Source organism: Limulus polyphemus, unplaced genomic scaffold, assembly GCF_000517525.1.
Source record: "Limulus polyphemus unplaced genomic scaffold, Limulus_polyphemus-2.1.2 Scaffold2588, whole genome shotgun sequence".
Classification (NCBI taxonomy): domain Eukaryota; kingdom Metazoa; phylum Arthropoda; class Merostomata; order Xiphosura; family Limulidae; genus Limulus; species Limulus polyphemus.
Window position 1 is genome coordinate 4,423 of NW_013668198.1, and position 12,139 is coordinate 16,561.

General features: G+C 36.0%; 1 protein-coding gene across 1 annotated transcript in view; it reads right to left on the minus strand.

Annotated features, from left to right (window-relative positions):
* Positions 1-11,484, minus strand: part of LOC106467366 (gamma-glutamyltranspeptidase 1-like) — a gene marked incomplete at its 3' end in the record, with an annotated part of 15,897 nt that extends 4,413 nt beyond the window's left edge. Inside the window, exons 1-5 of the mRNA XM_022395530.1 lie at positions 11,218-11,484; positions 3,902-4,081; positions 2,800-2,922; positions 1,160-1,257; positions 453-645 (exon numbers count right to left, since the gene is read on the minus strand). Of these exons, the coding sequence (XP_022251238.1) occupies positions 453-645; positions 1,160-1,257; positions 2,800-2,922; positions 3,902-4,081; positions 11,218-11,282 (659 nt within the window). The remainder of the gene's footprint in view (positions 1-452; positions 646-1,159; positions 1,258-2,799; positions 2,923-3,901; positions 4,082-11,217) is intronic.
* Positions 11,485-12,139: the final 655 nt, after the last annotated feature.

The window sequence follows — 12,139 nt, forward strand, 5'->3', positions numbered from 1 at the left end:
CCGCTAACTCTTGGGCTACTCTTTTACCAACGAATAGTGGGATTGACCGTAACATTATAACGCCCCCACGGCTGAAAGGACGAACATGTTTGGTGGGACGGGAAACAATAAGAAATACACTCACACCCCATTGACTTCAAGTTACTGTATATAAATTAGAAATGTAACAGCAGCTGTAACTACCTGATCGGTTATTTACAGGTACTCCAAAGCTACTTAAAATTATATTGGCATCGGAAAGCCGGCAGAGAAGAATCAGTAAATTAAAACAACGTTCAACCAGAACTCACCCAGTATCGCCTGGTTGCAGGTGTAGAGAACACAACATATTTAAACTGATGTATTTTCTACAAGATTGTGTGTAACTCAATGATACCATTTATTTAACCATTCATCCTTTAATTCGATATTTTAGCGGTAATTAAGTTTCAGTTTTGTTGTTTTAGTCTTACCGAAGACTGCTTTCATTCCGTATCAAATTCTTGTTCCAAGCAAGTGCCATCCCAAGCTCTCTTCCCACTAAAAACCCGTTCTCACACATTTCAATGGCGGGTTGAAATAGTTCTGACCATGGAAGTTTTCCGTATTCCTTCCAAGCAACTATGTAACCAGCCAGCTCTCCAGGTAAAGCAACTGATAATCCGCCTACGATAAGAAAACATAGCACATCAGGTTTTAACTTACTATTAATGATCTGAAGTAAACTTAACAATTAAACAGTGATAAATTAAGTTGTATATCTACTGAAAATCCGTTTAGAGGGAAAAAAACAAAACAAAAGCACATCTGAATGTAAACTATCACCCCTGTAAATTTGAAATGCAGCAGTGGAAACGACCCGAAGTCAACTTAATAAAATAGAATGACAACAAAAGTGTCATAATAGTTTAAGATTACATTTTAATATTTAAATAAAACAAGTTACACCAGCGTTTTTAAAACTTTTTGTCATCTAGACTCCCTCTTTAATAAATATGCTTTCTTACGCGCGCCCTCTTTTTTTTCTTTTATAAATCAGTGAAAAGGCGAGTTAAATGACGAGATACAATACACAGATACACAGTAAAATGTGTTGTAGTAATTACTTAGGGTAGATTTATATCTCTTACCTTCACACATCTTGTTTTTTGTTGTTGTTGTTATTTTCTGATTAACTTACCCTCTCGAGCCAGTTCTTGATTTCCATCGTACATGTCCTCAGTGGCTTTTTGTGGCGCCATCTCGTAGGAATCCAAGACTTTTACTAACTTCTCATCTCTGCAAACAGTCCGCGAGATTGCACAGTTAAATTTAATTAAACAGAAAACGTTTTCCATTAAATACATAAAAAAATTACGATTTTAGGGATAGTGTTTCATTTGTTCCGTTGCCGTTTTGATTTTAAAATGTTATTATTAACACAAAGCTACATAATTGGCTGGCTGGCTATCCGCACTTTGTTCCCCATGAGGAATCGAACTCCGGATTTTAGCACTGCACGTCCAGAAACTTACCGCTCATTCCCCAAGGGGCCGACTTAAAATTATATACTAGAAAAATGTAATTGAATTTAACAATAATAAATCTTGTAAGGCCTTATCATGCAACTCAATTATAATCAGTTGTTATGTACGAACATTTATTCTTGAAATAACCTCAGTAACAGTGTGCACGTAAGTGTATTTCACAGTCATTAATTAAACAGTGGTTACAACTGTAGCTTTAAAAGGTTGTGGATTTACTAGCACCGAATACGTAATGCCAGTAAACTACAGATTCAAGATTTCAATATTTGATTTTTTAAAAGTTGCATGACAGAACCATCTTCTAAATGTAGCTCGGTGCCAGTTTTATTTTTTTTCTCGCTACAAATAGGCAGATTTCTTAAGCGTTTTTGAAAATATTCCGCGAAGACAACCGCTATTTGAAATACAAATTGACTTACGCAAGGTGAGATTTTAAAAAAGATAGTGAAATTAATAAAAACATGGTTACAATTTGAAAAGAGAATAAAAAGAAATTTCATGTGCTCCATTCAAGGGAAGATCCAACACTACCAACTTTCTGTACGTGAAGAGTAACGTTTGCTCCATCCAAGGGAAGATCCAACACTACCAACTTTCTGTACGTGAAGAGTAACTTTTGCTCCATCCAAGGGAAGATCCAACACTACCAACTTTCTGTACGTGAAGAGTAACTTTTGCTCCATCCAAGGGAAGATCCAACACTACCAACTTTCTGTAAAAGTTACTCTTCAAGTTAAAACCGTATTGTGAAGGTAGTTTTGCCATCAGCTGGATAAATCACGCGACACCAAGGCGATCTCGTGAGCAGAGTACATTATAACCTGCTAACCTTTCAAGTCACCAGGTGTTAAGTCTACCAAACTCGCGTGTACAGTTTTTATTTGCTTGTTTTTGTGTATTGCAAGGCTACTAAGACTTCCTGCCGCCGTCTCTAATTTTAAACTGCCGACCATAAAGAAGGCTACCGGCCGGCAGCACCTATCCGCCAACTATATTACCAACGAACAGTGCGATTGATCGTCATATTATAACGCCCCCACGGCTGAAAAAGTGAGTATTTTCGGAGTCGACGTTCAATTCCGTGTCGGAGTTGAGATAGATAACCATGACAGACCCACAAGTACAAACATTGATAAAGAATCATATATAATTATTTCACTAACGTGACATATATATGTCGTTTCCTGAATATTATTATGGTGTTTTCACGTTCAACGTTTTTTTTTTTTAGCGATGAATTGACCAAATTAAAATGTCACCATTTCTACAAGAGTACTTGTTTTACAGACGTTACCTTTGGTAAATCGCCATGAGAAATCCTCCTCCGAGACCTGAACTGTGAGGATTCACCACTCCCATACAGAGAAGCGTAGCAATCGCCGCATCTACTGCCGATCCGTTTTTCTCTAACATGGATCTGGAAAGTAAAATGGAACAACATTCACTAATCCCATTGTTTTAAGATTCATGTATATATATACATATATATATATATATATACTGAAGGATGTCGCGACTTTCGGGTGGATCATTATTATTTAGTAAATGAATGTCGTGACTTTAGGATGGATCGTTATTATTTAGTAAAGGAATGTCGTGACTTTAGAATGGATCATTATTATTTAGTAAAAGAATGTCGCGACTTTCGGGTGGATCATTATTATTTAGTAAATGAATGTCGCGACTTTCGGATGGATCATTATTATTTAGTAAATGAATGACGTGACTTTAGGATGGATCATTATTATTTAGTAAAGGAATGTCGTGACTTCAGGATGGATCATTATTATTTAGTAAATGAATGTCGTGACTTCAGGATGGATCATTATTATTTAGTAAATGAATGTCGTGACTTTAAGATGGATCATTATTTAGTAAATACATTCAGGTCGTTTTCCAACATTTTGAAAAGAATGCTAAGTTGATATTTGGTTAAACTGACAGGCCGAGAATACCAAAGTTTTAGTTGACGTTCCCTTACCAACGTCTGTTTCAGACAGAATTAAACATAATTAATGAACCTTGAATTGTTAATGAATGTATTAACACAGAATTACAATATCTGTTCCTATTGTTAATTAAGGATTTTTTTTTAGTATATCCATCAACATAGATTTTCGTTTTTACATAGAAACGAACGATATGATTCAATAGAAACTACTCATGTATCCGTTGACTCTTCTTTGACATCGTAGAATTAATTTGGTGTTTGGAAAGTCGGGTATAATAATAACAAAGGAACTGAATGTGAGACCAAGTTTCAAACGACCATAACGTATATTAACAGAAGACGTTGAAATACGGATCCATTAGAAACAAGCGTTTATGACAATGCGAGATTCATTAAAACACAAGCTCCAGGAACGAAAGCTATTCAAGAAATTCCGTCCACTTACTTTCCCACTGATGCGCACTGACCAGCGTCCGTCGATATGGCAGCTCTGGTGTACACTTTGGACATTGCAACGTTTTCAGACTGCGGCGTGATTAAGAGTCCAATGCTCAAACCTATCACAAGGGAGATCATAAGCAAGGCTGCGATAACACCAATTACTGCTTTTAACGAACCGTTTTTTCTGAAAAAGAAAAAAAAATCAACTAAAGAACACAAATAACTTGGTATGAATATTACCGGTTAACATAAAAAAAATGAACCGCTAGTGCTATACAAAAACGGACTGCTAGTGCTATACAAAAACGATCCACTACTCCTACAGAAAAACGAACCACTACTCCTACAGAAAAACGGAGTACTGCTATAGAAAAACGAACCACTAATACTACAGAAAAACAAACCATTACTCCTGCAGGAAAACGGAGTACTGCTATAGAAAAACAAATCACTACTCCTGCAGGAAAACGGAGTACTGCTATAGAAAAACAAATCACTACTCCTACAGGAAAACGAACCACTGCTATAGAAAAACAAATCACTACTCCTACAGGAAAACGAACCACTGCTATAGAAAAACAAACCACTAATCCTACAGGAAAAACGATCCACTACTCCTACAGAAAAACGAACCACTACTCTTACAGAAAAACGGAGTACTGCTATAGAAAAACGAACCACTAATACTGCAGGTAAACGGAGTACTGCTGTAGAAAAACGAACCACTACTCCTACAGGAAAAACAAACCACTACTCCTACAGGAAAACGGAGTACTGCTATAGAAAAACAAACCACTACTCCTACAGGAAAACGAACCACTGCTATAGAATAACAAACCACTACTCCTACAGGAAAACGAACCACTACTCCTACAGAAAAATGTACTACTACTGCTACAGAAAAACGAACCACTACTCCAAACAGTTCATTAGATGTACATATAAATACGAATTTCTCACACACACTCCTTGAGGGTATTATTTCCCATGTGAACCTTTTTTCTAGTCTAATTATATACTTGTAAGATGGTATGACCTATCTCTTTCAAATCAAATATGGGGATTACATTTTCCAAAAGTCGTCACCTCCCCTCTCCTTTTTTTTGGGGGGGGGGAAGAGTTCCTTGTCAGGGGTGACAGATGCATGTATATATATTGTTCACTCAAAAAATAATGTTTCATATTTACAGAATTAAAAGTTTATTAATGGCTTCCACTTCAAAACACTACACGTTTCGATACCTTCTACGTTGTCTTGAGGAGTTATTTCCAAGACAGTTTAATGTTTATGCTTCTGTATGTCATATGGTATTACATTTCAGGATTATTTACATAAATCATTGGTCAACATTTACAATACGTCACGTCATATATTTAAGTGACTCATCTCGATTTAATACTTGTTTCTCGTTTTTTAATGGTATTATTGCCCATGATTCTGGGATATATTGTCTCATAGAATTGTATGTTGTGTTGTTTGTAAGTGTTCTGATATAGCTGAATTTTCTATTTCATTTGAGCGGTTTAAAATTGATTTGCACTAAATATAGATAGATCATTTAATAAATTTAGTAATAGTTCGATATTAGTTAAAATTAGTGTGTTAAAATCTGTTTATGAAATAAGGACTAGAAAAGAAACTAAGTTTGCCCCATATTCCAAGAGGTCAATTATTTGATGTTTCTAAAAAACAACTTTTATTCCATGTTTAAACCTATAAATAAGATTAAAGAGATGTTGTTACCAAGGATAAAATAGAATTAGAATATAAAATTGGGATATACAAAATAGAACATGGTAGTATTTATATTGATGAAACTAAAAGGAATTCAAAATACAGATTATGGAACGTAAAGGGTACCTAAGTACTGTATTTTGTATTTCCATATAAATCACTTCGCAGAGTGTAGATGGAGCTTCACCAACATTGGTATGGAGGTTCATTTGGTTCATGCGGGGGTACATACAAATTTTCGGTTTTGTATTATGCGTTTTGCGGTTCTTATGGGCGTTTTTTTTTCTTTTATAAATCACTACCTCACCTCCTGTAGATGGAGCTTCACCAAATTTGGTATGGAGATTCAATGGGCCCATAGGGAGATATATACAAATTTTCAATTTTGATCAATAGGGGCGAAAACGCCCATAGATACCACAAAACGCAAATTGCAAAACTGAAAATTTGTGTGTATCTCCCCCATGGGCCCAATGAACCTCCATACCTTACTTGGTGAAGGTCCATCCACAGGAGGTGGGGGTGATGGTGAAAAACGCCCATAACAAGTCTATATTTTGCTGGTATTCACTCCAGCTAGAATCGGGTTTCGATACTCGTGGTGGGTAGAGCGCAGATAGCCCATTGTGTAGCTTTGTGCTTAATTACAAACAACATCACTCCGTGTAAAGGTTGTAGTTGTTTTTACAGTATTGTGTTAACCTACTAGTTTCCAGAATTAAATTTTACATTTTGCTCGACTCTCCAGATGTTTAACTTATCATTATAACCTGGAATCTCTTTCACAACTTTCTCTGTCCCATTTGTTAAATGTCATTTCATCAGCAGTACGTTAACATATCACTAGAATTTATTGCAAGCATGTAACAATTACATGTAAGGGAAACAACTTTTAATGTCCTAAGATAACCTTTCATTAATCATGAATATAACTTCCGTCCAGGGGACGGGTAGCCGAACTAGTAGAAAATAAGATATCATTTCTATAGCGTTTTATCCTGATCAGTGAGTAGTGTTGATGCCTTAACGTAGATCACTGCAACAACAATTATTTTTATAATTTGTTTCTTCCAGTTTTGTTATTGATATTTTCAATGTTTTAATTCGGATGTTAGCTAGAGGACGCATGATGTTAAAATGAAGTAAATTTGTGGGAGTAGGCTTAGCATGTTCTAGATGACGTCACAAAAATCTAGTAATTTTGCGAAGTATCTAAAAACAAGACTAGATTATAAATACAAAAATGGGTACTTTGCTAGTATTGAGTCGGTATAGTATCAGCTTTAGTGAAGTGAAATATTTACTTTTAGGGCATTGTTGAAATCGGTGTTAATTGTTGAATAGCAGTGAAAGTATACACATTTTCTTAAGTTAGTCGTGGTATTTCCGCTTCAGCGTCGTTTGTGAAGGTATTTAGAACTACAACTTACAGTGTACAAGTGAAGGTAGTTTGTAGAAACGTATAAAAAAAAGAAATAGGTTAATTTGTTATCGTTACGTTGACGGGACTTCGAATTATTTTCAAATAATTTAAAAGGATCCGCCCAACAGAACAACAACGTTACAAAATCATTATTTAATAAATAATTAGAATAAGTAAAACTAATGTTTATAAAACGTTTTCCGTACATATACGAGATTATGGAACAAATATTAATATCCACATATTCCTAAACTAGACAAAGATTAAAACATTTTATTTCTTACCAGCAGAAGCCCTTGAAACAGTTCAAATGTAGTTCTCGTAAAAATAGTAATGAATAAATATAAAATGTGCAGTACAACCCAATACCTTGAATCACAGCGTAGATACAATATGATTGTCTAGTAGGCTGTTTGGTACCTTTTTCTTTTTTGTCATTCCATGTGTTATTTCAATCAGGAAAATTGTATTACGTTTGTTTTTACTGATGATGCGTACTGATAAACGTGTCACGATGGAACTCCAGGCCTGAAGGCCTGACTTTAGGCCTACGTTAGAAACTCCTCCAGCATGTAATCAAGTTCGTGTCAGATATATGAAAACAGGATAGGGAGGAGAGTAAGGAGGGATTCTGAATTATCTTTAACGTAGGAGCAAGGCTAAGGTCTGAATTTTGTCAGTGATTCCCCAGAAATTCATATAATATAGATTCACAGCATTCTATTAATAATTATTAGTTGTTGTTTTTTTCTTGTCAATTGCTTTCAATGAAACATAACGATACGTTATAATATTTGAATTTTGTTTCTACTGTGGGTTGCAGTAGTAGATAATGACACTGAATAATTTGAAACTTTTCTGTTCAATGAATTTTTAGCAGAAAGATAGGCAATGGTTTATCTGTACTGTGGCAATCGCAGGTATCAAACCCTGAATTCTAGCTTTATAAACCTCCCTCAAGCTTACCGTTGAGCCACAGAAGAGCCTTGATTCAAAGTAAAATTATTATAGATCTTAATCTTGTTCCCGATAACGCGCATGAATGTAAATTAAAACACAAAAAATTAAAACTACAGAGTGCATCATTTTAAGGAGTTTTGTTTTGCCTGTTGCACCCAGAATAAAAGAACTGACGAGAACAGTTGGTTGGGACCACCCATTGTCTGTTAAGAATAAAAACTAACGATTTCCCCACATTTGGAACTAGGAAACTTGAAGTAGAATTTTTGTCGTTAAGCACAAAGCTACACAATGGGCTATTTGCTTTCTTAGTGTTTCAAGCCCTCAATTTTACCACCACTGAGCCACCAGGGGGACTTGAAGTAGTGACGTCGTCCAGTTACAAAGTACTGGAGTATTTTTTTTTTTTATGGTTTGTTCCCACAAGTTGGACTACACTTTTTTACTTTATCCACAGAAACTAAACGTTAAGACTATCAACAGTCAAACCTGAAATCTATAATAATAAAACAATTAACTGAAAAGCCTGGAAAATATACAGATGAAGAACGAGTTGTCTGATGAATTATAGCTTATTTCAGGTTCGAGATATGGCGGTCACATATTCTTTTCTATGTGGTTTATCGCTTGCTTACCTCTCAAAAAGATGCACATGCACGTGGATAAGTAATAATACCCAGGTGCACACCCTCAGGGTCCAATTAGTATGTGTGCAAAATTTCAGGTTTCTAGGTTCTTTCCTCTTGGAGTTATAGCCCATATTTGTAGTATTTTCAAACGCGGTATTTGTCAATGTACCCCGTATTTGTAGTATTTGCGGTATTTGTCAATGTACCCCATATTTGTAGTATTTTCAAACGTGGTATTTGTCAATGTACCCCATATTTGTAGTATTTTCAAACGTGGTATTTGTCAATGTACCCCATATTTGTAGTATTTTCAGACGCGGTGTTTGTCAACATGTTGTTCCGTATATTTTGGGTAGCTAGCTGCCTTCCCTCTAGTCTTGCACTGCTAAATTAGGGACGGCTAGCGCAGATAGCCCTCGTGTAGCTCTGCGCGAAATTCAAAACAAACAAAAAACAATACAACATAGGACTTAGGGATAGTCCATGGTTTAATAGAGCTATAAGGTTTATAAGTGTAAGGGAAAAATTATCGGTAAATAAAAACAGCTATGTAGGGCCGGCTACTGAACTTGATAATAAGAACCAAACAAGATAGGGATGGAAGTGGACATATCAATTGATCCGGCTAATGGTCACATAGCAGACTAAACAGTCTCGACTTTACATGGAGAACAAAATCCCTACATTACTGACTTCCCCACTTTGTCTATCGAAAGCTTGGTGTTTGAATAGAGTCTTAGTTTTCATCATTATACCTTTCCTTTAGTTAACTTTACAATACTACTTTTATGGCTATTTTTACAATAGAGTAACATTTTAAGATTGGAAATTCTGGTTCTATTTGTTTTGCCAGTGAGGAAGAGGGGAATATATGGATTGTGTGTATATGGTAACCATCTGTAACGCAGTTAATGTAATATTTGTTTGTTGCGGTATGGTTTGTTTTCTTTGTGTAAAGTATCATATCATAAGTATTGTTAGTTACTTTCATGTAAAAATTTGTTCGATGTCTGTGAAAGATTTGGGGTACATTGACAAATACAGCTTTTGAAAATACTACAAATATGGGGTACAACATGTTGACAAATACCGCGTTTGAAAATACTACAAATATGGGGTACAACATGTTGACAAATACCGCGTTTGAAAATACTACAAAAATGGGGGAACAACATGTTGACAAATACAGTTTTTGAAAAAAAGATAAAAGCATATTTTTCTTGGATGTTTTTCATCCAATATTTTAACATTAAGTTTTCGACATTTCAAAATACATACTGATTTAGGCAACGAACTTTACAGCAAGTTTCCTTCATTTACTGATGTATTATCTAATGTTTTTTTTTACCACATGAACTCTGAAGTTCAGTACGTTTTACGATAAGAAAATCTGCATTTTCAATTCAACTTGACGGCTTGTTTAGAATTACTAGTTTTTGAATCTGCGCACAATGACTATCAGAGCACAATCGTGTGACCGAATGATGGAATTTGACCGTCATTCTTATAAGATACACGGCCCAAAGAGCGAAACCAAACCAGTTTTGGGCGCGAACTATGAACCCATTGTGTTTCGCCCGGCTCGTTTCACGATGTCATCATCAAAGCGCTTACGTATTGCCTTATATGGTAATGCCAACAACCATTTTCACAGTTTAGTTAATTGTTTCAATGACAATATTACGAGTTTTTCGCAGCGAACCTCAGTCTCACCAGCGATGTTCCCACTGAGTCATGTATGCTGCGGTTACTAATGCTGGCTCGAGAGTAGTGCGTTAATTAAAAGCGCGTGCGTTGCTTCTTGTGATACAGTGCGTACAGAAAAAGAAAAAAACTGAAGGGGAATTTCTTAAAACGATTTGAAATTACTGTTCAGAGAAACCTAAAATTAAATAGTGAATTTATAAATTTTATAACACCGTGCTTTTACTGCCGAGACCTCTTAGTGATTAGTTTCGTATAGTTGAGGGGGGCGAGGGGTGTTTATTAAACGGTTGTTATCGGGAAGAAGCTTCGATTTCATTGATACAAATACATGTAAAAATATTTATACCAACTATTTCAGCAAGTGTATGGTACAGGAAATATACTTAATAATTATTGAATTAATGTATGTTTTGTTTTTAAATAAACAACGTTGTTATTTAATACTCCCAAAGTAAAAGTAAATAAAGAATGCTGTAAACGGTCTTGTTTCACAATTTTTTGCAAGAGAGCTATCTACACATATCCGTTCCTCATTCTGAACTGATAAAAATATAGGGTAGACTACCAAAAGCACTCACCGCCAACTCTTGTAGTTAACCCTTCGTTAACCGAATAGTAGGATTTGCTTGTCACTCTTAAAAGGCAGCAGGTCGAGAACCGTGAACCCACAGATACACAGTCCAGCCACGCTAACCACTAGGTCACGCCCGGCCTTGGGTAAACAGAATTAAACGTTGTCTTCACCTTTTCGACCTACACGTAACACTTCAATAACGATCCGCAGTAGTTACGTTTCAAACTGGTTATCTTTCTGTGTGTAACAACATGAGCAAATATTTGATAAAGTTCAAGGAACAAAACCTTACCTCACACAATCACACCGAATCTTCTGTAGTTTCTGGGCAAGTAAATAATAAATCACAACAGCCATTTTGACGTCTTAAGAAGATCTCGGCGTTAACAAAATTCAAGGCTCCAGTCACGAGCTGTTTCAAATCAAGGGACATGCGACAAACCGCTTGACTTTCGATAACATTCCACTTAGCTGTCCGTCTCGTGATAGTTCTCTCGCGACAAATTACAAATACCTGACCAAACAGAGCTACACTGGTGTGGTGTTATATCACACGTTTAATGACAAACTCGAGATTCCTTGAAGTAGCAGGTATATACACACACACAAGTGCGTGGGTGTTGTCGACTATGGGAAACACAAAACGTGGCCAATCTAGTCATGGTCTGCGCATGCTAAGTTCAAGGTAGCTGCGTAATATAGAACTTGTGAAACTGGTTACGTGCAAGTATTTTTTTTTCTTGTTTCTTCAGACCCGTGCATACCTTGATCCCAGAATTGTTTTGTCAACAAAAAAACTCTACCAGTGTATCAACTAAAGATCGGAGAGCAGGTGTACGACGACACGTTTACGTCATGTAACATCTTGTGTTTGAACAATCATTTCTGAAGGAAGAAGGTTTCAGGCTGCCAGTGAGTTCGGGGGACAAAATGGTGTAAGTATGACCCCGAAAATGCGGGAAGGCCCGAGCCAAAATGAGGTCCGAATCGTAACTAAAATTATAGGGAAGTAAATATAGGTGAACCAATTACTTTATGTGGGGTAGGGGGTGGGAAGAGCCATCTTTTGCAGTTACGTCACTGGGAGGACGTACGTAACGTGAATTGAGAGTTGTATATTTATGCGTTTCATAAAGTTCTTTTCAGGAAAATTTGCAGTGGACTTTTATAAAAAAAAAACCAGCAAAAAGTACTTAGGCATAATTTTGTTAATT